General features: G+C 54.4%; 6 protein-coding genes across 6 annotated transcripts; 3 read left to right on the forward strand and 3 right to left on the reverse strand.

Annotated features, from left to right (window-relative positions):
• Nucleotides 1-1,174: 1,174 nt before the first annotated feature.
• Nucleotides 1,175-1,885, forward strand: BBK36DRAFT_3057 (hypothetical protein; the record flags this gene model as incomplete). Its single annotated transcript, XM_024898019.1, has 3 exons — nt 1,175-1,273; nt 1,329-1,433; nt 1,751-1,885. The coding sequence occupies 3 exons, from the start codon at nt 1,175-1,177 to the stop codon at nt 1,883-1,885; spliced, it is 339 nt and encodes a 112-aa protein (XP_024751556.1).
• A 6,839-nt stretch (nt 1,886-8,724) lies between these two features.
• Nucleotides 8,725-10,994, forward strand: BBK36DRAFT_1115114 (phosphoinositide phosphatase; the record flags this gene model as incomplete). The annotated part of the gene is made up of 3 exons (XM_024890100.1): nt 8,725-8,950; nt 9,013-10,745; nt 10,824-10,994. 3 exons carry the CDS (start codon nt 8,725-8,727, stop codon nt 10,992-10,994), a joined length of 2,130 nt encoding a protein of 709 aa, XP_024751557.1.
• Nucleotides 10,995-11,640: 646 nt separating this feature from the next.
• Nucleotides 11,641-13,613, reverse strand: BBK36DRAFT_1083191 (hypothetical protein; the record flags this gene model as incomplete). The annotated part of the gene is made up of 2 exons (XM_024888933.1): nt 11,641-13,236; nt 13,353-13,613. Coding segments are annotated over 2 exons (1,857 nt in total), but the record flags the coding sequence as incomplete, so codon positions are not given.
• Nucleotides 13,614-13,940: 327 nt separating this feature from the next.
• Nucleotides 13,941-16,064, reverse strand: BBK36DRAFT_1134876 (hypothetical protein). Its single transcript, XM_024892449.1, has one exon. The coding sequence runs from the start codon at nt 15,985-15,987 to the stop codon at nt 14,008-14,010; it is 1,980 nt and encodes a 659-aa protein (XP_024751559.1). The 5' UTR covers nt 15,988-16,064; the 3' UTR covers nt 13,941-14,007.
• A 298-nt stretch (nt 16,065-16,362) lies between these two features.
• On the forward strand, nt 16,363-17,833 carry BBK36DRAFT_1134878 (PIG-U-domain-containing protein; the record flags this gene model as incomplete). The annotated part of the gene is made up of 3 exons (XM_024892450.1): nt 16,363-16,543; nt 16,635-16,902; nt 16,974-17,833. The coding sequence occupies exons 1-3, from the start codon at nt 16,405-16,407 to the stop codon at nt 17,830-17,832; spliced, it is 1,266 nt and encodes a 421-aa protein (XP_024751560.1). The 5' UTR covers nt 16,363-16,404.
• A 170-nt stretch (nt 17,834-18,003) lies between these two features.
• BBK36DRAFT_1157913 (hypothetical protein) lies at nt 18,004-19,380 on the reverse strand (the record flags this gene model as incomplete). The annotated part of the gene is made up of 2 exons (XM_024894050.1): nt 18,004-19,142; nt 19,233-19,380. The coding sequence occupies 2 exons, from the start codon at nt 19,378-19,380 to the stop codon at nt 18,004-18,006; spliced, it is 1,287 nt and encodes a 428-aa protein (XP_024751561.1).
• Nucleotides 19,381-23,744: the final 4,364 nt, after the last annotated feature.

Here is a 23,744-nt window from a genome sequence, read left to right on the forward strand (position 1 = left end):
GACACGGCTGGATAGTCCAGCCAGCACAAGATTCAGCATACGAGCATCTTATCAATACAACTGCCTCATGATTCCCCTTTCATCTAGTTACACCTCGTAAAAGGGGACAAGACACTCGTACAAGACTGATGCCCGCTAAAGCGTTCAAAGGGGCCCAAGCGAAGCTGCGGAGAGAGCGGCTTTGGCGCCCTATCAGCGGAAAATTGATGTTGCGCCCCACCGCCCTCTTCGCGATCATCATCATCATCATCATCATCATCAAAGAGCTTTGAAAGCATTGCAAAAAAAGAAGCATCGCGCCGGATTCGAACGCTCGACCTTTCGGCTGCTTTGCGATACCGAGGGCCCTCTTGAAGCTACAGATCGCGTTCGTGAGCATAGCAAGAGAGGCGACGCCCTTACACCTTCGATCGCTCCTGCCGAGCGCTACCACGGCCGCGCCTAAGCCCAGCTAGCAGGCACGATCTGCTGCTCATAGAGGTCATCTCATTGTGAGGAAAGACAGCTAGAACAGCAAAAAGGCAAAAACTCTCCGCACGCCAGCTTCGACACACTGCAGGCCAGATCCGAAGACCTAGTCACCTGTCTTACAATGCTCAGCTTTTGTGCGGGCGAGAAGGCTCGAAGCCTCTTTTCCGACTGCTTTCGCAGAAGTCGAGCGCCTTACTGTGGGGCAGTGTCGTCGCTCTAGCCATTCCATCAAACATCTCATGTGTAGAGGGCAGGTGCACATGTGGTTAATATAATGGCCGAGGGCTGCCACCCCCCTCAAACCACTATACCAACCGCAATGCCGATGTCCGGCTGGTGTTGCAAGGAGAAGAGATATCATCGCCTATAAGGGATAGGTCGCAACGCTCGCGCACACAAGGCTCAAAGGAAGGTATCGCAACGCTCAAAGGAGGTTATCGCAACGTTGCTGCTTTAACTAAACAAAGAGATGCTTGGTGTTTAGTGCCTTCCAACGCACAGCTTCACGTCTATGCCACTGTTTCAGAACGCGTGTATTAAACAAAGGCGCGTTTGCAAGCATTGAACACCAGACGGCGCTGTGCATTACAAACGGAATATATATATCAGGTTGCCATGCCCGCTATCCTCTTCTTCCTTCATCATCATAATCATCACCCTCATCCTCACCGCCATCCTCATCGACCTGCTCAGGATCTTCACCATGCCTCCCAAGAAAGCCGACCCAAAAGGCAAGCGCAAAGCCAACCCCAAGGGCAAGGGCAAAGCCGTCGCCACGCCCAAGGCCACTTCCTCCAAAGTGGTATATCTCCCTCTTTCCCTTGCGTTTCCAAGCGCTGACTTCATGTTGCTTCTAGCAAAAGCCAAAGAAACGGACGACGCAGTCTCAGGTCGACAACAACAGCGCTGGCTCATCACAAGCAGCAGCAGCAGCAGCAGCAGCAGCAGCAGCAGCAGCAGCAGTAACCCCATAGGATCCGCCATGTGAGAATTGCGTCAAAAGCCTCGTCACCGGCAAGAAGGCGACTTCTCTCAATCAATGCGTGGATTCAGAGGGAAGCTCCCAGCGCTGCAAGCTCTGCAACAAAGGCAGCCACAAGTGCAGACCCTGGTATATTCCTTCCTTTCTTCTAGACCATTTTTGCTGCTAAACATATGCTATAGCCGTCGTCAGCTCATGCCCTTTATCCAAAGACTCGATCATGCCGTTAATAAGGAAGATAAGAAGGTTTATCTGTGGATTTCCCACTTCCTATGCTCTATGCTGACAATGCGCCAGGCGATAGAGCAATGCCGTGCGGCCATTCGTCTCATGATCAATATGCTTGACAATGAGGATCCAGCGCTCAAGTTGGATGATGACGATGAAGGTGACGACGATGGGGTAAGCCGCAAGCAGGCCCGCAAGGCTTAGAAGACTATGGCCGAGTATATCTTCCGCAAATAGGCGCTGGCGCTAAGGAGGAGAAGGAGTTGTTATTGCTGTTATTGCTTTTGGCTGTTATGATTGTTTTTAGCTGTTATTTATTTTATATGAGATATAGAAGAGAGATGTTAGAATCTAAGAAGTTATTATACACGCATATGCATAGGAAGGCACGCATAGGAAGGCACGCATTATTATTAGGGGGGAAACCAACACTATCTCAACACTAAATCTACATAAAGGAGCCATAGCGGCAAGATCACAGAATAACAAAACAACATAGAAAACTAAGCAAAGGAAACAGAAGCCAGCACTAGCATCATCTCAGGAATCCAGCGCTAACAATCGAGATAGCGAGGATCCTTAGCTAGGTCACCCTTGCCGCGTATAGCAAGGAGATCAAAGGAGGCATCAAACAGGATGCCTTGCAAGGTCTTAACTCTCAAAACCATCACATAGCTAAGTCCCACTAAGAAATCCCGCTAAGAGATGTCAACAACAGCCCGCTCCATGATGCATCCCTGGGACTTGTGGACTGTGATAGCATAAGCCACGGTCAATAGAAACTAGGTGCGGGTACACGGCGCGCTCCCCTTAATGAAATCCCGTGTGGACCGGAAGATGGGAACAATCCTGCGGCGATCAGGCTCAGAAAAGTAAGAAGGGCCTTCATAACGATCCAATTCAACCAGAATAACCGTTAGATATTCAGTGCGAGGATCGTTAACGTTATCCTGCCACGAGATGTCGTAAATACAACCCATTGCACCGTTCACCAAGCCCACAGACATCCAGATGTTCTCAGTCAACATGACGCGCGTGCCAATGCACAAATGAAGGCGTTAATTAAGATTTCCAGCAGAAAGAGAGTCGGCTTCCGCTGCTTTAGGCCCAGTGTTAGAAGCTGTGATACAGACACACAGGCTATTCAACTTCTCCATGTATTCCAAATTGTATTCCCGGACTTAGGCGTTTGTGGGATATATCCGCACAGCTAAATCAAACTCTTCAACTTCAGCCAAAGGCAACAGACACTAGGTTCTAGTGCATAGCAGGCGCCAATCTTCAACCGTAGGGGCATTCTCGCAGAGCCTCTAGAGCGCAAGCCTGAAAGAGGCTTAGTCATCGCCAGCCTGACGCACAACTTGCTTAAGCTCGATCGTGACATCAATCAATCTGTATGCATTCCTCCCGGCCAAGTCAACCTCGCTCTAGACTTCCGCAGCGTAAAGGGGTCTCTCCATAACAGGGGGAAGCTGGTAAAAATCGCCTAGGAGAAGTATGCTGCGTCCGCCAAAATACTCGTCTTGGTACGCTGGAAAGAGCTCCCAGAGTCGGCGATCAATATACGCTATAGTCCGCAGACCAATCATTAACTTTTCGTCAATGATCAGATACTGAACATGGCGCAATTTGATGCGAAGGTTGGCGGCGTCGGTGGCGGATAAGGGGGGCAGCTCGCTAAGCGTCTTAGAGACCGGCAAGCGTAGCAATAAGTGCAATGTAGCACCGTTAATAGCATTTGCTGCTACACCAGTAGGCGCAGCCCTAGCCACAATCTGCTGGTTAAGAGGCACCATCTGCTGCAGCTTTGTGGAAATCGCCTTAATAAGGAAGGACTTGCCAGTGCCGCCAGGGCCGTCAATCTAGATGCGGAGAGGCAGGGGCGTTGGCTTTAAAGGATCAAGTCAGTCTTGGAGATGGTTAACAAATAGATCAAAGACCAGGCGCTGCTCAGGGTTCAGGCGCTGCATCTCTGCATCCATCATAGCATCTTCCACAGCAGCAACTTCATCACTGCGCAGCTGCTTCCAGTATTAATGGCCAAGAGCCAAGAGGTCAGAGTATTGCCCGACGTAGAGGCGCCAATCGTACGAAATGTCAACAGGGCGGTTTCCAAGCATTTCAACATCCTCAACCTCAAGCTCAGGATTAGGCAATTGCTGCGCAAGCTGCTGCCACTCTGCATCAGCCACAGCTTCATCATCCTGCTCCTCCTCTTCAAATTCCTCTAGCGGCGGCGGAGGAAGCTCAGAATAGTAGTCGTCAGGATAGGCACCAGGATGCAGCTCAACACAGCATTAGAATGCCTCTCGAAAGCTGCCGAATTGCACGCCCTCCACAGACAAAAGACTGGCCGGATCGCAATGGCTGTGGTTAAGCATTAGACGCACGCGACAGTACTGTTCACACTCATCTGCCTCCCTGTCAGGACGATACCGGGGGAAGTAGTCAAGCACCCAGGCCTTTGCTCTTGCAGAGAATGGCCTCGCCCTGCTCTGGTCCATTATCGTAAGCCACACGAAATAGCTCATATCCTCAAACTCGCCCGGCCGACTGAGATACTTCTTGTACATTAACTGGACCGGTCGAATGCCGCTCTCCCCAATGACCTCGGCGTGGAGCTGTGCCTCAATTAGCCGGCAATCCACAGTCAGGGCAACGCGTGTGCTCTCCTGCAATGGCAAGTCCAATAGGAGATGACAAACCTCCTGGCTTGACCAATCTCTCTCTGCAGCAAGCTTGTTCATAAACTTCGCCACAAAGCTCACTAATGGCTGGTTGCTCTTGACCATTGGAAGGATAGACTTAGCCACATCCTTGTATGATGCGCTGCGCGTCTCTGCCTTGCTGGCATATTTGGCAACGTATGAGAGGACGGCGTGAGCGCTTGCTGTAGGGGAGATATCGTGATTAGCGAGCCAAGCCAGCGCAAAAAGCCGATTATAATTGTTCAGCCAAGCGTCATTCCGCGCTCCATCGAAAGTGAGGTAGGCTGGGTTGAAGTCCCGGGAGAGGATAGGCCCTTGGTGCAATTCTCGTGGGAAATAGAAACGGCAAACCTTGCTATCCGTAAGCCTTCCGTTGGGGAGACGGCGTCGGCGAAGGCAATAGGCCTCTGAGCATTTGTGCGCCTGGACGAGGTTGATAATGTCGGATAGCAGTTGAAAGGTAGGCTCTTGCTGGCGTTGAGCGAGAGGATTGCCCTCTCCTCGGGGATTATCGCGCTCGGGCTGCGGATTCAACGCGCTTGCGAATGGGCCCCAGTGATCCGCAAAGGCCTGGCAATCTGCCGCAGAGGAAAGGTCAACGGCAGGACTTCCATCAGCCCAATAAAGGCCATGGACGTGTGTGCTTCCCCTAGCCTGCCATTCATAGCGATACTAATACTCTGAGATCCGCAGCTTAGGGAGAACAACCGTCTGGAGGAACGTCTTGAAGCGGTAATCAAAATAATACGCAGCAATGTGTGGGTTGTCTTTGAGATTCTGCATCGAGATCCTCAGCCTGTCGCGATTCAAAGCGGCCTGCCAAGCGTCAAAATGGGGGAGATGCCTGTGCAAGCTCTCCCAATAATTGTCGGCGGCGGAAAACGTAAGAAAAGTCCCAGGGCAGCCAAGAGCGCGCACCATAGCCTCCAGCCCACGCCGCTTGCTACTCCAGTAAGGACGGGTTCCACAGAGACTCCCTGAATATCGAACGATAGAGTTTAGGAGCGTCTGGGCTTCTGGAGTGTCATTATTAAACGCTCCACAGATATCATCCACAGTAAGCGTACGCTGCGCAGCCTGGCCCGGTCTCTTAATGTAAAAAGCACTGCAAGTGTTGACCGATGATCTCATGTATATGTTAAACCCTGCATACCGAAATCGCAGGTGTTTTGCGAATCGTCCGTCGTGCCACTTCATAGCAAAAGCAAGGTATTGTTAATAGGTAATCGGTCTTTAGCGCAGCTGCACAAAGTCGGCCTGGCCCCTGGGATACAGAGTTGGGAATGCTAAGGATAGAAGGGGTTAAGAGCGATTGAACTCGTTCAATAGGGTTGAACGAATCCCAGGCATGCGTAGGAACGGCTGCTGTTGCTGCGGCTAAGATGCTTAGGATGCTGGCTGAGAGCGCAGAGGAATTTGCTCAGGAGGCGGTTAGACCTGGCCTTCCAGCTCAGCACGAAGTTAATCGAGATCGGCCTGGGCCGCAATGAGATTAGGAACAGCAGCAGCGTCAAAATCGTCATCCGGCATATCGTCATCGCCAAGGACGTCTTCAATATCAACTTCAGCTTGCCGATAGTTCAGGACTTGCTGAGAGACATCGCCGTCTTAGGGTAGCTGGCTTAACCGATCCTCGTCAATGAGTATATCGCTATAGCCCGGATGGTTCTCCTTTAAGAAAAGAAGCCATTGTCGAATAGCTGACTGGCGAACTCGGAATTGCGTGCGGAATTGACGCGTCATATAAGCCTGGTCTATCTCATTAGCCAGGCATAGGATAATAATATCAAGATCAGGTAGGAGCAGAGGAAGCTGTGTATATATGCTGCCAGTATCCCGAAGGAAACTAACGACGTGGCCACGATATTTATATTGTTGGCCCCTGTGCTGGAACACCTGAACGTGAACATGAACGCGTGCAATAAGCATCTCCTCTATCTAAGAGAGGTCAGGCAGATAGCTAGGAACGTCGCCAAAGTCTAGGTCATTTACTGCAGAATAGAAGAAAGGCTCACCTGCGCCGCGTTTATCGTCTTTCTCATGGCATCGATAGCAAATGCCTTGCGCAAGTCGCTGACCAAACCACTTGGTCTAGCAGCGGGGGCAAAATTCCATTTAATGTGAGTCGATCTGCGCCTGCTAGGTGCGAATAAGCTGTTGATCAGATGGGGTGAGGGCAATAGCGCTAAGATCTCCCTAGAATAGAATGTCCGGCTAAACAGGCTCTAGGATGGCAGGCATAGGCGTGATGCCACGACTCTAGGAGTGCTGGGAAGAAAGCGTCTGCTGCAAGAAGGACATGTTAAGGTCATAAGCTCCATCAGAGGCAGGACCAGATGCCACTGCAAATTCGCTTCCTTAGCTTCCAGGAGGTCCTTGGCTTAAATAGGCTCCCTGGCTTAAATAGGCTCCCTGGCTTCCGTAGGCTCCCTGGCTTCCGTAGGCTCCCTGGCTTCCGTAGGCTCCCTGGCTTCCGTAGGCTCCCTGGCTTCCGTAGGCTCCTTGGCTTGCCTCACCTCCAGGGGCGTTCATGCTGGAATGGGGACGCTCAGACGCCTGTTAGACTTGAGACTGCGATAGAGCCATAAGCTGGGATGTCGCTGGCGTAGGAGAGGGAACTTCCCCAGCACGCCAAGCCACACGATGCTCACGTTAGATAGACGCCTTCTGACAATAAGCTTCTTGTTCCTGGGGGGTGTCGTCTAGATTTACGCCGCGGCGAAAAAACTGCGCTTTGCTCGCGGCTCAAGTCAGAAGCCCAGGAACGGTTGCAAGGGAAAAGCTTGCGGCGCGTGAAGCAGCACTAGGAGCAACGCTAGGGGCAACACTAGGAGCCGGCCGAGGAGCAATGCTTCGTAGAGTAGGGAGGATGCCCTGGCGTTGTGGTTGTTCAGGAGACTGCACGCTGCTGATTACGCGTTTGCTCGACGTGGAAAAGCTTCTAACGGCTTCAGAGATCTGCAGAAACGTTAGCAAAAGCAATAACGAAGGGATAATGAGGAACAAACGCGGCGGCCTGTAGACAGGGCCTTTTGCCGCTCTCGGCAATCAAGGCATTTCCCAACAAAAGCTCCTGGCTTCCTCAAGTGGACAAAGGCATCTTCATGCTTCAGCTCTTTGCAATGCGTACACTGCCGCAAAGGAACGTCTGGGGCATCCTCAGGAGGCTTAGGGCCCTGATCGCTGGGGGGATCAGGCGGCGGAGGGGCAGCAGATGCTGCGGATGCCATAGCGTTAGGGCCGCTATTGACGGTGGTGTTAATAATGCTGTAAGAGATGCTGTCGATGCTGTTGATGTTGTCGATGCTGTTAATGCTGTTGATGCTGCTGACGATGCTCTAGAAGGCCTTGATGGAAGTGAAAAGTGTGATAAAATTTAAATCGCAGGATTGTGTTTGGAAACGCGTTTGCTGTGGGTTGCTGTAGGTTGCATTGCATTGCTAGGCGCACGAGATCATGTGACCAAATTTGAGAGCTTTGATTGGTCAACTTCAAAGGACCTCACTAGGATCGTCTGCTCAAGACATGTTTCCTGCACCACACAGGCATCTCCAGGAGACGAGATTTATATCATTCTAAAGCTCAGAAAGCGCTGCTTCTTCCAGTATAACTATCATTCCAATGCTCTAGAGCGTAGGCGCGCAATACGGCATCTAAAGTTGTTAATCGGGTACGTAGATGCCAAGGAATCTCGCGACGCCACAACCGCTACATCGTGATACCAACTTTGGCCTTATAAAAACACCATAAAACAACGTCTTGGATACATCGCGAAAGCGGTGAAATGGCAAAAAGGACCAATTGCCAGTCGACTTTTATTTTGACTTCCCTAGCCGTTTGGGAGAAGCTGAATTAATAACCAAGCAAAGCTGGAAGCAGCGAACACTCCGGTAATCCCTGCGCTCCGCTGCTTCGCAGCTTCGCTTGGGATTATTTCCCCTCGATGCCCCCCTCGTTATCCCTAATCAGGGGAACTCAATATACCTACTGTAGGTACTGGATGTCTAAGCTGCGCCACTAATTCCCCCTTTTGCCTAGCTCTGCCTGTGGCTTTGCAGTGACGTTTTGCCTGCCAATCGATGAGGCTGTGCTGCTCCAATATCCTTTTCGAGTCCGTGCTGGCAGTTGCCTTTGATTGAACACGCCGCATTCCCCCCGTTTTCCGCATGTGATTGATCCCAGCTCGAGAACGAGGAGACAGACAAGCTGAGCCGCTGAGAACACCTACGGAAAGTCACAGGCAGTGCTAGGCTTCAACAGGGCAAGACTGCGGCGAGAGACTCAGCGGCGTCGAGCCTGTACACCCCAGAAGCTGTAGCAGCTGATCCGCCCGCAATGGCGCACCTCGCAGCCTCCAAGCTGCCCTATCGCGACATCAACCTCAAGGTCACCAGCGATGCCTACACCTTCACGTCGCCCTCGTCGCCCGATGCGCCGTCCCTCGTCATCGACCGCCCCATGGGCGACATCCGGCTGGTCCAGGGCGGCGCCAATTCGACCAAGCGCGCGACGCGTGTGTCGAGCATCCCGGGCATTCTGGGCATCATCCAGCTGCCTCTAGGTCAGTAGCACACGGTTTCCAGCTCCGAACGAGCCCAACTGACCGTCGGCTTGTGAATACAGACAAGTATGTCATCATCATCACCAAGGCCAAGCCCATGGGCCGCCTCAAGGGCCAGATGGTCTACAAGGTCCTCTCGACCGACATCCTCCCCATGCGCGAGCGCCAGATCCACGACCCGGACGAAGACACCTTCATCAACCTCCTCAAGACCTTCCTCGCTCAGGCGCCCCTGTACTTTTCCTACTCCATCGACCTCACCAACTCGATCCAGCGCCAGTCCCAGGCCGACACCTCCCGCCCTCTGTGGCTGAGGACGGACGACCGCTTCTTCTTCAACAAGCATCTGCAGTCCGAGCTGATCAGGTTCCGGACTGCCGGATCCCGCAGCCAGCCCGGCTCGCAGCCCGCCACCGATCCCTACATCCTCCCTTGCATCTTTGGCATGCTGGAGATTCGGCAGACCAAGTTCAAGAGCACGCCCCTGACCCTCGTCTTGATTTCGCGACGCTCGCGGTACCGTGGCGGAACTCGATTCTTCACCCGAGGCGTGGATGAGAACGGCCACGTTGCCAACTACAACGAGACGGAGCAGATTGTCATCCTCAACGACAGCAGCACCGGGCTGGGGGGCTTCGCCGGCAGCAGCGACATGCAGAGCGGCAAGTTTGGCGCGGCAGCGGGCCAGCAGGAGGTGCAGATCATGTCCTACGTCCAGACCCGAGGCAGCGTGCCGACGTTCTGGTCCGAGGTCAACGACCTCAAGTACACGCCCAAGATCCACGTGCGCAGCACTGATGCCGCCCTCGCCGCTTCGGCCAAGCACTTTGAGGAGCAGATCCGCATCTACGGCGACAACTACCTCATCAACCTCGTCAACCACAAGGGGCGAGAGTCCAAGGTCAAGGAGTCGTACGAGCAGATGACCAAGGCTCTCCTGTCCATGCCCAAGGAACGACGAGAGGCCGACCGTGTGACGGACGAAAAGTTCCACGAGATCCAGCCCGGCTCGAGCCGCCAGCAGTTTGATCGCCTCCACTACGTCTACTTTGACTACCACACCGAGACCAAGGGCATGCAGATGCACAAGGCCCACGCCATCGTCGACAGACTCCGGGACGCCGTCGATGCGCAGGGCTACTTCCGCGGCGTCGACATGCCCGGCAACGACGGGAGGATCGAGGCCCGCAGTCTCCAGACCAGCGTGATGCGCACAAACTGCATGGACTGCCTCGACCGCACCAACGTCGTCCAGAGCATCTTTGCCCGCCACATGCTCGACCGCATACTGCAGGACCTGGGCCTGCTCGCAAAGGGCTCGTCGTTCAAGGACGAGGATCCCGCCTTTGAGTTCTTGTTCCGCAACATCTGGGCCGACAACGCCGACGTCGTGTCCGCGGCCTACTCCGGCACCGGCGCCATGAAGACGGACGTCACCAGGCTCGGCAAGCGTACGCCCATGGGCGCCCTGCAGGACGGTCGCATCGGCGTCACGCGATGGTGCCTCAACAACTTCCTCGACGGCCCCCGTCAGGACGCGTACGACCTGTTCCTTGGCGTCTATCAGCCTGGAGAGGCCAACGTCGGCACGAACCTCATCTTCGGCGACAGGCGGCCGGTCCTCATCCAGGCGATTCCGTACATCCTCGCCTTTAGCGTCTTTATCGTTCTCGTGGGCATCTTCACTAGAAGGCCTCCCAACTCGAGCGTCATCCCCATGCGTCTCTTTATCCTCTTCTGGTCCAGCGTGGCGGCCTGGTGCTTCCACTTTATCTGGACGCACGGCATGCTCTATGTAAGCACACTCACTTTTCACCCTCAGCAATGCTGTTTTTTTCATCAAGGAAGCCGAAGACTGACATTATCTCCGCAGGTCAACTGGCCGCGTCTGAACCCTCTGCCCTACGCCGTCGATGGCTTCGCCGAGAGCTACTCCAAGGCCAGAAAGGACGCCGTCATCGGGTCCCTCGTTGCCAGACACGAGCGCGGACTGAGCACCGCTCGTTTCATCAATGCGGAGGAGGGCAAGAAGAGGATTGAGTAAAAAAACGTTGCGTCTTGGAGGAAATGGTCCACGGCCCTTTTTTCATCATGCCGCGTTTCATTGCTTCTCCCCCTTTGTTTTTTGTAACCATCATGTTTCCTTTCGTCGCTGTTAGACTTTTTTTTTTTTTTTTGGCTTGCAGACCTGCAGCGTTATAACATGTAATTTTTCTCCATTTCTTGTTTTTGTTTCCCCTCGCGACCGATATGAGAAACATCTCTGCGGTGTGTTCTTTTCTTCTTCTTCTTCGTGTGCCAGTTGTTACTTTTTGTTGTCTGAATTTTGCTTGGCAGATCATAAGGTCATTTTCACGTTCTTCCGTAGAGAAGACAAAGGGGTAAAAAGAAGAAGAGCTGTCATGGGAAACTTCTGTTAGATACGAGAGAGATAGAGCCAGAAAATTGTATTAGATCGACAAGGCAAGGTATCCAACGAACAGACCAAAAAGTTGACATTTGCTATGAATTAGTGTAAAGCATGATATATAGTTCAAAGCAGTTTTGAGTTCCTATCGTGATCCAATTGATTTTCATCTCCCCCGATAATCATCATCATCATCATCACCATCATCCTCGTCCTCCCCCAACCTCCTCTCCCGCCCTCTCTTCCGAATCACCAACGAGCTCCCCGCCGCCGCCACGCCCTCTCTCCACCCCCTCGCAGGGACAATCGGCTTCAGAAAGCCATCCACATGCACCGCCCCCAGCACCTCGTCCTCGCTGTCCCACTCCTCCTCGTCGTCGTCTCCCCTCCCGGGATGCACGAGGTGCATGTGCCGCCGCAGGTTCTGCCGTCGCGTGAAGCCCGTGGCGGAACGCTCGCACGTCGGCACCGGGCACAAGTGGAAGCCGGCCGACGACCGCGAGCGCGAACGGGATCGGGACTTTGATTGCGAGCGCTTGCCGGCGGGCGTCGTCGTTCCAAAGGCGGATGACGAGGGGTGAGGCGAGGCGCGGCCGCGAGACGAACTGCGGCCGCGGCTCGAGAGGCGGCCTAGTAGCGACGGCTGGCGAGACGAGAGGGCGGTCGCGACGTCTGCTTCGCTGTCTGAATCATCGGAATCGCCTCCCGGCTCAATCTTCTCTGGCCGATACTCCATCGTGTGAAAGGCCGGTGCCCTCGAGGCCGGCAGTTCGTCCAGACGCCGCATCACCATTCCTTCTCCGAACAGGTTGGCGCATCGCTTCGCCGTCCGGGCAATGACCTGGTGCGAGAATCCAGCCAGCGCAGCCGCACCCACGACGTCGCTCCAGTCGCGGAGGCCGAGCCTGCGGAGGCGTCTCTCCTGCGCACTCGCCTGCGGGTCGATGCCCAGCTCTTCCTCCTCTCTAAGGAGGGCCTCCTCGCGCGCCAGCCTCTCGTCGCCCTGGCGAAGCCATTCCTCAAACGCCGCGTCTCGTTCCTTTGCCGTCACGGGGAGCCTTCTGTGGGATTCACGCGCGATTCGAACGAGCATCTCTTCGTGCGTTTCGCCCTCGTTGGGTACGCGGACTTTCCGTGGGCGCCCTCGTTTGCTGGCCTTGGGCTTGGCGCTGGCGTCGTCGGGGCGAGGTGAGGTGTCCGTGCCTGTGAGATGATGAGTGCTGCGAGGGCGTCCACGCTTGCGCTTGGGGCCGGAAGGGGGGTCGGATTCCGAGTCTGAGGTTGCCGAAGAGTCGGATGCGTAGTTGGTGGTGGCAACGCGCGCGTTGTGAAGGATACGCAGCGTCGAGTCCAGCTGTGAGAGTATATGTCGAACAGATGGTCTGAGAATCTCGTAGGATAGATCGTCGTTGGAAGACATTACGGGTTCCTTTGCCTCATCGGGTTTCCTTTTTTGTTTCGAGTCCACGGGTTCATATTCGTCTTCCTCAGAATACATTCTCATCTTCACGTCTTCGAGGTTAGAACCCCGTGACGGCGATGGTGAACCTGGTAAACTTGACGTGGCTTCATCCTCTCTTGACCCTTCTTCGCCATGATGCTGAGGCGCCGCATCTCCCTCGATTGACGTGAGCACGGTTTTCCGCTTGCTCTTCTCCAGGCTCTTGCGAAACCGCTCGCCAGCAAACCGCAAAATCGTCGCTCCCAACTCCTCGTGCAACTCCGAGCTGGGCATGTGCCGCTCCGCCTTGCGAAAAGTGAATCTGTCGAACTCATCGTGATCTCTCTGAACGACCCTCTGCTTCGGAACGCGCCCTTCGTTCAACGGCCACGCCGTCCAGACTCTAGGAGGCGTCCATATGCGCTGCTGCCCGTCTTCCTGCTCGCCGCGCGTCAGTCCAGGTAAACTCCATCCAACTCATTGCTCATGATGGGGCCAAGCAAACAAACGTCCTCCGTCAAGATAAATCATATGCAAAAGAGGGAAGCGCGTACCGTGGCAACGGTGACGTCTTGCGCCGTTTGGGGGTCCTTTCCGCGCTTCTTCAGCGCATGCGCATTGTACAGGTGAATCGCCAGATCTTGACCCTCCACCGCCTCCATCGACTGCCAGAGCCGTCGCTCCTCTACGGTGAAGCGCTGCCACTCTCGTCGAGGGCCTGTCCAGCGGTTCGGCCTGCTTTCGTGAAGGTCCTGGGACGCGACAGAGGCGATCTCGTCGCTATCGAGATCCCACTCTGTATCGCTTCGGTCCATGCTCGAATCACTTCAACGCCGCCATGGAGAGGAAGCTTCGCACATTTGCGTTGTGATTGCGAGAAAATTCCAAGATATGAAAGAGATATTCTCCGTAAATGATGTTATTTCCGTCGGTTCTTGTCAAGAATGAGCCAAAGATGGTGCAGAAAGTGGGAAAATTGAGGTCGAGGTGATGGTGAAAAGTATAAGTTCACGTGCTAGCAAGAAATTTCAAGGCTGCTCACATCAAGTCTCAAAGCACACATACAACTTCGATCAGTCACTCACTCAGCTAGGAAATCTCATATTCCTGAGATTCTGACTTTGATTGTTTCAAGAAAACAGTTTATTTTCATCGCATGTACGCCGTTGAATCCTATTTACTAGTATATCAAACAGAAAATCCCAGAAATTACGCCTTGCCCTTGGCCTGTTCCTTCTCCAGCTTTCTCCTCTTGGAGCGCAGCTTGGCATCCTCTGCGCTCTTCTTGTTGTTCGTGTACTGCATCTGTTCGAACAGCTTTCTCTTCTTCTTGCTCAGCATTCCCTTGGCACGCTCCAGGTCCTCGGCCTCCTCGCGGGCCTTCTTGGCAAGCGCCTTCCGGGCCTCCTCCTTGGCCTTGGTCTTGGGGTTGGCAGTCTTTGACTGGACCGTCTTGCCGGACATTTCAGCTTCCAGCTCAATCTGTCGCTGCAGGGCCTCGTCCTCATTCTCTTCTTCCTCTTCCTCTTCCTCTTCCTCCACTTCATCGTCCTCGTCCTCTGCCTCCTCATCTTCATCATCCTCGTCTGATTCTGCGACATCCATACCCTCTACAGTCTCGTCCGCCTCGGCTTCCTCATCGTCGTCACCAGCCTCGAGTGCCTCGTGCTCGGGCTCCTGCTCCTCGAGCGCCATTGTCGGGTCGTAGGCACCCTGCACCTTTCTGACGAAGGGGCTCAGATGCGGGGGCAATGCTGCACCTGGCGCATACAGGTGAGGCTCCTTCAGCTCACCATCGTTGATGGAATCCCAGACCCACTGGGGCTGGACGTATATCCTGCCGGGGACACGGCGGTTGGCCGCGAGCTTCTGTGCCGTCTGGTTATCCTCACCATCGCCATCCTCGTTCATCGAAGCTTGTATCGGAGGTCGGTCGACGATCTGGTGGGTGATTGAAGGGTCGAGCTCGTCTGTTGTGAAAGCGCCGGCGCCAAGCACAGCATCCCAGCCAACACGCTTGCAGCCGAACGACTTGAGGATGAACTCGAGGGGCTGACGAGGAGTCTCTCGAGACAGGTAAACTGTGAAGTTTGAGAAGAGGTTGTTGGGGTTGGTGCCGCTGTATGATGGCTGAGGCAGGATGTCGCCTCCAGGAGCAGCTGGCTCAAACTTGTCAATGGCACCATTGGCGTCCTGGTCCGCCTCCTCGCCGTCGGCAGGTGTAGCATCCTCAGTAGCGGCGCCGTTGGCCTCTCCATTTGACATGCTCTTCAAGACTTTGTTGACGGCAGCTTGGACCTTGGGATCCGGCTTGTGCGCAACGTCCTCCAGCTTCTTCTGCTCCTCGCCACCAACCAGGGTCTTGCCCTCCAAGGTGAAGGCTCCCAGCTCGGCAGCATTCTCATCCTTGACGGCATCGAACTTGGGCGGGTACTTGAGACCGATTGAGGTATAGAGTCTGAAGTTGACGAAGCCGAGAAGCGTCATGTAGAACTCGATAAAGGTTCCCATGATGCGGAAGTCGACATCGCCGACGATTCTCTGGTTGAACTTGTAAGGGACCAGCCACAGGACCTCCTCGCCCTGGATGTTTGCCTGGTAGTAGATACCCTTGATGGACAGGAAGGACTTGGTGAGGCTCTTGGAGACGATGAGATAGTGCTGGAACTCGAGGCACAATCGCTCGCAGCGGGCAATCATCTTGGCGGGAACCTGGGTGGTCGAGGGCAAGTTCGCGAAGAGGAACAGCATGGAGAGACAGTCGTCCAGGTCCCTCAATGCGTCGACAAACGTCGGGTAGCGCTCGCGGACAACGTGGTCCAGCGTGTAGGTCGGCTTTCCGGTCTTGTCGGGCCGGCTGGCGTTGCTCTCCAGTCGGGCGGCGTCGCTGACATCGCCTCGACCCAATGCTCTTGAGATCTTCTTCTCGAGAACCTTGTGGTCGCGGAACTTTTGCACCAGCGGCTCGTGGAGGAGATACTGGATGTCCTTGGTGTAGTAAAAGGTCGTTGAGGCGGTGGAAGACTTGGACACCTTCTTCTTGCTGCGAGGCTCGCGAGGGTAGATGCCCTTCCAGATGCAAAGCTTTCGGAAGTCGGGAAGGCTGAGCTGCAGCTTCTTGATCGCCTGGTTGCGCGTGATGAAGTTCTTGGCCGCGCCGGCCTGTCCCTTCTTCTTGATGCGCGCCATTGTGCTGAATTGATGGCGATGTGGTTTGGCGGAAACTGATGCTCTGGGGAAGAAAAAGATTCCGCGGGGCAGTTCAGTCTGTACAATCGCCAACGGGTTTCAACTTTTTTTTTTTTCCTGAACCAAGCTGGAATTTTTAATGCCGTGCGCCACCGCCTGGGTCGCTGTCTGGAACCGGACTAGCCGCCTTCTTCTGCTCTCACCGCCCAGCCCACCCACCAGCCACACTCAAGCCACTTCCCGAGCCTTGCCTGGGGCATCCGGCGATCTGGTTGGCCGGCAGCTGGAAAGGCTGAACTGCGGCCAAGTGGCCTATCAATCAATCGATATACTGCACCTCATCTGCCGAGCTCCCATACTCGATCAACGCCATCTCCCCTCGCTCAATATGGCCTAGGAGATGCCATGTCGACCACCATGACTCTGCAGAGCAAGGTCGGCGTCTTTGCTGGCGCCGCCTTGCTGCGACTCGTCCTGTTTACCGCATTCCCCAGCCTGCCGGATCTGCTGACCGGCCGCGTCGAGATCTCCACGCCCGTGACGAGCTTCAAACGATGTAAGGCGCATCGCGAAACCCCCAGCCCGGCGAGGCGGCATTGAGTCCGATGAACTGACGGGTTGTTGAATCTCTGCTTCCGGCGACGCAGTGCAGGAGGGCTTGTTCCTATATAACCACAACGTCTCGCCGTATGATGGCGGCGTCTTCCACCAGGCGCCGCTGCTGCTCCCGCTCTTCTCGCTGCTCCCCGACGTCAAGACCTGGCCCATATTCACAGCCTTGCTGTACATCCTCGTCGATCTTCTCAGCGCGTATGCGCTCCTCATGATTGCGGATTCGGGAGAGGCCGGCCAGTCGAAGCACTTTACTTCCCCTCGACGGGCCAAGAGATCACCGGGACTCTTAGTCGCTGCCGCGTAAGGCCATCCATCTGCGAGCTTGGTGGAGAAGAACCCTTGAAGCTGTTGCTAACTTTGGGTTTGTATAGTTTTCTATTCAACCCCTACACAGTAGCATCATGCATTGGCCGATCAACGAGCGCCTTCACAAACTGCGCGATCCTCTTCGCCATTGCAAAGGCCCTGTCCGGCTCTCCCTTCAACGCCATGGTCGCCATCTCCTTCGCCTCCTATCTCTCCATGTACCCGCTTCTCCTCCTCCCGCCTCTGGTCCTCCTCGCGTACGACCGCCAGTCCGAAAAGCGACGCATCGACTCTGCCGCCCAGTTCTCGCTGAGGGCCATTCTCATTGCCGCCACCTGCATCTCCCTCTTGCTGGCCATGTCCTTTGCGCTCACGGGCAACTCGTGGGACTTTTTGGCCCGAACATACGGCATCCAGCTCACCCTGTCCGACCTCACCCCCACCGTCGGGCTGTGGTGGTACTTTTTCATCGAGATATTCGACTCGTTCCGGGCCTTCTTCCTCGCCGTCTTCTGGCTCCACCTCGTCATCTACGTCGGCGGTCTCTCCATCCGCCTGCGCACCCAGCCTCTGGCCGTCTTGACGATCCTCCTGGGCATCTTCGCCGTCTTCAAGCCCTACCCGTCCATCGCCGACACGAGCCTGTTCCTCGCCATGCTGGCGCTGTACCGACACTTGTACCCCATCATGCGGTACACGTACGTTGCCTCCGCGACGATGCTCTACGCGACGTTCCTCGGCCCTGCGTTTTATCATCTGTGGATCTATGCCGGTAGCGGCAATGCCAACTTTTTCTATGCCATCACACTGGTGTGGAGTTTGGGTCAGAGCCTGTTTGTGTCTGATTTGACGTTTGCCGTCCTGAGGGATGAGTGGGAGGTGGAGCGGCCTGACATGGTGGGCAAGGAAATTCGACAGATATAGATGGAAATGCGTGTCATCGGAATACATGATAGATGATAGATATAAGAACGTGAATGCGATACTCTTGCTCAGCTCACGGGAACATATCACGTACCAGCGTAGAACCCATATCACATCACCCATACTGAATGGCAATTCATTATGCACAACTTCCGAGCCCGTCTTTTCATTTCAGTCTATCTCGGAATCTACTTCCACCAACTTGCCATGCTCCCCACCTCCCACATCAATTCCACTCGGCGCAGGCTGATACGGTCCCATGGCACTACTCAGCGTCGTCCCAAGCTGCCCGAAATCGCTCAGCCTCGTCCGCACCCTCCTGGGCTGCCACGTCTGGCTCGCCGCCCCAAACGGCTGCAGCGCCCTGTAATACTGGACGCCGTAGCCCGTGGCCAAACCAGCGAGGGCCGCGCCGACAATGAGCATCACGGCTCGCTGGTCGACCCCCTTCTTCTGCCGCTCGACCCTGTAGCGCATTTCGGCCGCGTAGTGCCCGCCCACGCCAGGGACATGGCGCGCCACGGAGTCGAGGACGCGGCCACCGAACTGGACGACGGACGTCGGGGTGGGATCCGTCCAGGGAAGGTCACCGCAGTTGGCCATGGCAGCGAGCATGGAGTCGACGAACTTGTGTAGCCTGGGGGTTTTCGACTCCAGCCAGTCTCTGAGAAAAGATCGCGGCACGGGGGGCTTCTGCATGAGAGCCAGATATCCAAACGCCAGACAATCCAGCGACGAAACCGCGCCGTCCGCGGAGAAGAACCGAGGGTCATCCTCGCTGTTCCCCTCCATCAAGTCGTCCAGCACCTTGAGGCAGTCTTCAGTCAGCCCAAACAGCCGTATCGCCGTGGCTTGCTCCGGCGTCATCTCCTCGCGGACAGTCTTCTTCGCCATCACCAACGGGATGTGCCTCCGGAACGTCTCGGGCAGGGCATCTCTCCCGGTCAGATGGAGGCCGCCATTGGGGTCAAAGTCGCTGTCCAGCTCGGCCAGGCCAAGGTGCTCCGCGCGCGCAATGGCCTCCGCCCTGATGAGCGTGGGCACCGTCCACGTCAGGGGAAACGACAAGAGCGAGCTGTACGCGGGCCTGGTGGTGGCGACCCAGTTTGCTGCCGAGACGTAGAGCGACAGGTCGACTAGGGGGCCTGCGTGGGCTCTCAGAAAGGCGCTGCATGCGATGCTGTCTGCTCTTTGGATGCTGTTGAGCACCTGGTCCAGGTCGTTGCCGATGGCTGCTGATGATAGGTATCGCACTATGGGTTGAAAGCCGCTTATCCAGGTTTCTTCGTGGTGCAAAGCCGGCAGGAGATCTGGAGATTGATGTCAGAATCCGCAGCGAGACATCGCCCCGCCACTTGATAATGATGCTTGCAGCGGCAGAGCTTCAGCCGACGACTTACTTGAGGGGCTGGCGGCGGGATCATTGCTGGGGATGAGGCGCCACTCTGAAGAGGGCAGTGCGTTGTGCAAGTAGGCGATGATGGCTAGACATTCGGCATCGATAGAGGGCAGGCCGAAAGCCGGACCCCAGACATGGAGATGCAGCATATTTGGAGCCCAAGGGTGACGCTTGTGCGGTCACACAGGATAGCACAGAGCAGAGCCTATAGATTCCCGCTCGTTGTTTTGCGAGTTGTGTTATCAAGTCCGGCGTCGAGGGCTGCTGCTTATCAATTGGGGGCGGGGTTTCAAAGGCTTTGTTCTGATGAGATGATGGAGTGTCGTTGATCTGGTGAAGCTCACAGAGAACATGAAGGCATCAAAATCCCCCAAGTCCCACATTTTGCCGGCCCCACTAATGTTCATCGTCAACAGTCGAGATGCGCCACACGAACTTCATGTTGGAAGCATGGAGTGCAAGTTTGACGAAAGAATTGGCCAATAATACAGACTCTTCATCACTTGGTCTTTCGACCACCTGAGGATGTTATCAGAGATAAAAACCCGTCTGTCAAACGGCATCAACCATTGCACCACAACGTGATGTACTGAGGCGTCAGTCAGGCAAGATGGTATTAGAGAAGAGAAGGATACCTCATAACTCGCCATGTAAGCTTCGGCTTAGGGGGGTGATGAACAAACTTGCTGACCCAATACGTAGATTGCTCATGAAAGAAGTAGTCGTAGACATCCACGTTCTCGTGCCGTTACACTCAGGCTGGGCGACTGATACATCTGCAATGCAAGATCCGTATAAAGCTGAAGCAAGCCACTGGCCGTGCTAAATGTCAAGCTGAAATCCCACAGCAAAGAGTGAACCAGTCCCTCAATGGCAAAGCGAGAGACCGTCAAAGTGCCAAGCTACCGTATTTTGCCTCTATGCAGGTGTGCATCCAGCAACATGTAACCACCCCCAAAGGCTGACACCACCCCCTTCTGTTGCATCAAGCCACAAAATACCCAAGCAACAGCAGTCATCTACCTTATGACAAGAATGAAGTCGAAAGCTTGGCATCGGCCATAACGAGCGGCGGGGAGTCAGACCGGCAGACACTGCACCTCGCACATGCCTACTTTGTAGATTTGCATGGGAAGTGGCTTGATGACGCGGGAGGAAATCCGGGGGAACCCTGACCATGAACGAGGCCGCATACAAGAGGTATGTATGTACCATCAATGTAACCCATTGTCAAGGCGTCAAAGGCAAACGCATGTAAAGTCCTACTCGGCTGTGGATGGTTGTTGTTAATACCCAGTTGTATGTCGTACGAGTACTTTGCATGGGGAGCCAAAAGGCCATGCTACGAAGTACATAGAGCTCCTACAGCCTCGAGGCGAGGGCCGCTTCAGTTGGAACCCTCAGAGGCTTATTCGAGAGTATCACAGTCATATGCCTTGTAGGAAAGCAAGTCTGTGCGATGCTTGCTCTTGATCTCGAGCTACGGGTGCTGTCCAAGAATCACCAGGTATCTGATGCCCGTGCGTGTGTACCTGCATTGCTCGTATACCGCAGCCGCGTGATGCTATTTACAGATCGGATCCGTCGAGCAATGGCGCGCAGCTCGGCTGATCATATCATTGCGTGGACAAGCACCCCGAGCATGATGAGCCGGAGAATCAACACCGCCGCACTCCACGCCCTATCAAGGCACAAACAGGCAACCAACCAAAGCACAAGGATCATATGGTGTCTCACCTACAACCTTGTCCACAGGTCCATGTCAACAACGAAAAAACAACAGACAAATCGCGATATGACCTCTCGCATCGCACCGCCAACCCTGTAAGCTGAAAACGCAAGGGAACGTGTCAATCGTTTGTTTGATCGGCTCCGCCCTCGCGCCATAGGATCGAGCGAGCGTCGTCCTCAGCCCAAGGAAGCCAGTCATCGCATCAGCCAATGGCGATCACCATCGCTTCCCCCAGGGATCGAGTGGCACCAACAAGCCACAGCTGAAGAATGATACTAGCATCCGAAATGGTCAAGAATCCATGGTTTGGCGACATTAGACGCCCAGGGGGGGGGAGAGAGGATCGACTGATACGATACGTACGTGGCACGCCAGCCCTGTCCCGTCCGTCCACATATGCAGCCACCTGTCGATTCGAGCAAAAGCAGTAATACCAAGAGGCAGGACAACTTGGAAGCGATTGGAGACTCGCGGCCGCGGCAACGGCACGTGACGCCTCCTGTGTCTCTGAGGCAAAGATGCTGAGATGCTTTAAGCCTCCTGCATGTGAGGTACCTTTTCGTCGACATGGACATGGACAAGGACAAGGACAAGGAACCGCCAGGCGCCAATGCAGTGCGCATGTACGGCGGACGGACGATGGAGAACGGCCTGACTTGCCTTTTCCCTTTGCGAGAAGTCGTACATACTCGTACGAGTACTACTAGTACAGTTGTTACCTGTCTGATTACCGATTCCTTACAAGGTCTGGATGTCCGCTACTTACCTAGGTATCTACAGTGCAGTATACGTGTATATGCACGTCGCTTGGGTCGAGCAGCCTGAAACGCTGCCAATGGCCAATGGCCAAGCGCGGCGTCTCCGTTGGAGCGTGCGATGCTGTCAATCCGTAAGGTACTCGTACGAAGGCATTATTACGGTTACGGAACACGACTATCAACATCCTATCAATGATTGATAGTATGCTTGCTTCGTATGGCAGCATTTCACGCCCAGCCAAAGCGCAAAGGGGGGCTTGCCCTTGTTGATGCAGTGGCGAAATGTTTCAGAATCGGAGGCGCAGCCCTGCCGAACAGGATGGATGGACGGGTTCCTGCTGTAGCTTCGATTCTTGGCCAGGAACCGGCCATCTCCGTTAGCTGGACCTCAACTTCGTGTGTAAGCCGTAAATTACTTCATCGCCTGCTGCAGAATTGCAACAAACAGAACACACAGGACACAGAGACAGACACGAGAGTTTCCATTCAGTTCCACTCGGATGTACTCGTGCATGTCCGGTGCCACCTCAGACAGTCAACAGTGAAACATTGGGATCGCATGTTGTTTTAACTTGCGTGATGCTACGGCAGAGCCTCTTTGTCCATTTGTCTCCTTTTGGCAGGTCTCTGACCAACCCAACCAATTATGTTTATAAACACACTTAATGAAGGATCAAGGTGTTCTGCGACTCTGTTTACACTTAGAATGCCGATGCGCATCCAACTAGACTAACAAATCAATGGCCACAGCGCCTGCGTCTGTTCTCATTCGTCGCTCCAATGTGGCATCAAACTTGCCAGATGTAATATCATCAAATTCACCCCCCTTAAGCCGTGCATATGTAATTTCACATGTTTCTTGGTTTGGCCCCCCCCCCCCCCCGTTTCGCCACAGCTGGATTCTCAGCTTGCAAACGCATCTCAGATCGGGGGGGCGATGCTTTGAACCTATTGAATGATCGAAATGGCCCCTCCACTCCCCCCCAAAATCCAAAGCCTTGTTTTGACATGAACTATTGGGCGCTTCCCCCTTGCATGCAAATGCAGGCAGATGATGCCCGCCTCGCTGTACTTGTACCTACATACTACATACATGCACCCCAAGGAGAATATGGAGATACTACTAGGCAAATGTATGTTGTAAGCACGCAAGATGGAAGACATTATAGCCAGCCCAATCAGACGTCCATCCGAGTCATTGTGCGTCGAATCCAAATAGATTGCAATACGAATAGGAAACGCCAGTCGACCATCGTGCCTTTGCGGTCCCAAACTCAATAAGGGCTGCACCACCGGTTCGGACCTTGGGAAGCCAAAAGGTAACGCCACTTCGGCGCAACGGCAAAGCCCAGTTACGGAGTAGTGAGGTAGTAATAGTAGTAGCACACCGATTAAACACGTCGTGATCGTGATCCAGCAGCAAAAACGAGAAAGGGGGTGTGTGTGTGGTGTGCCATTTGCCCTCCCACTAGAAGCCCGCGAGAAGAAGCAAAATTCTTCTTCTTCCCTTTTTCCAAATGCATTGAGTATTATTTTAGGTGCGTTCGTAGTTCCCGATAGCCTCGAAACTTGGACAAGAGAACCTGGTCATGATAGCCCGCTCCACGTTTTCTCCATAGCCTCTCACCGCTCCGTACGCACAAACGCAAAATCTCATGGAAGGCAAATGGAAGGATCGAAAGAAGGACCAGCAGGAACAAGGCAAAGCAAGGGTATCCCGACATCGCTCAGCTCCTCTCTCTCCACCAAAGAATTCCAAGCCAAGCTGAAAGCACGGCAGTTTCGCATCATTCATACTCTTTCGGTGTGGCTCTGGGATCCGCAGAGGGCGAGGCTATGGCGGCGGCCTCCCCGTGATAGCCTCGGGCCACTGAACCCACACAGGAGACAGAAGACAAAGAAAGAAGAGGAAGACAAAAGGGGAGACACCCATCGAATCCAGTGCAAAGCACATGCAATCATTATTTCCCTTTAATCCTCCCCCACATACCCGCTTTGGTCAGTCCAGTTCGATCCCGTCCAA

This window comes from Trichoderma citrinoviride, assembly GCF_003025115.1.
Source record: "Trichoderma citrinoviride strain TUCIM 6016 unplaced genomic scaffold BBK36scaffold_4, whole genome shotgun sequence".
Lineage (NCBI taxonomy): Eukaryota > Fungi > Ascomycota > Sordariomycetes > Hypocreales > Hypocreaceae > Trichoderma > Trichoderma citrinoviride.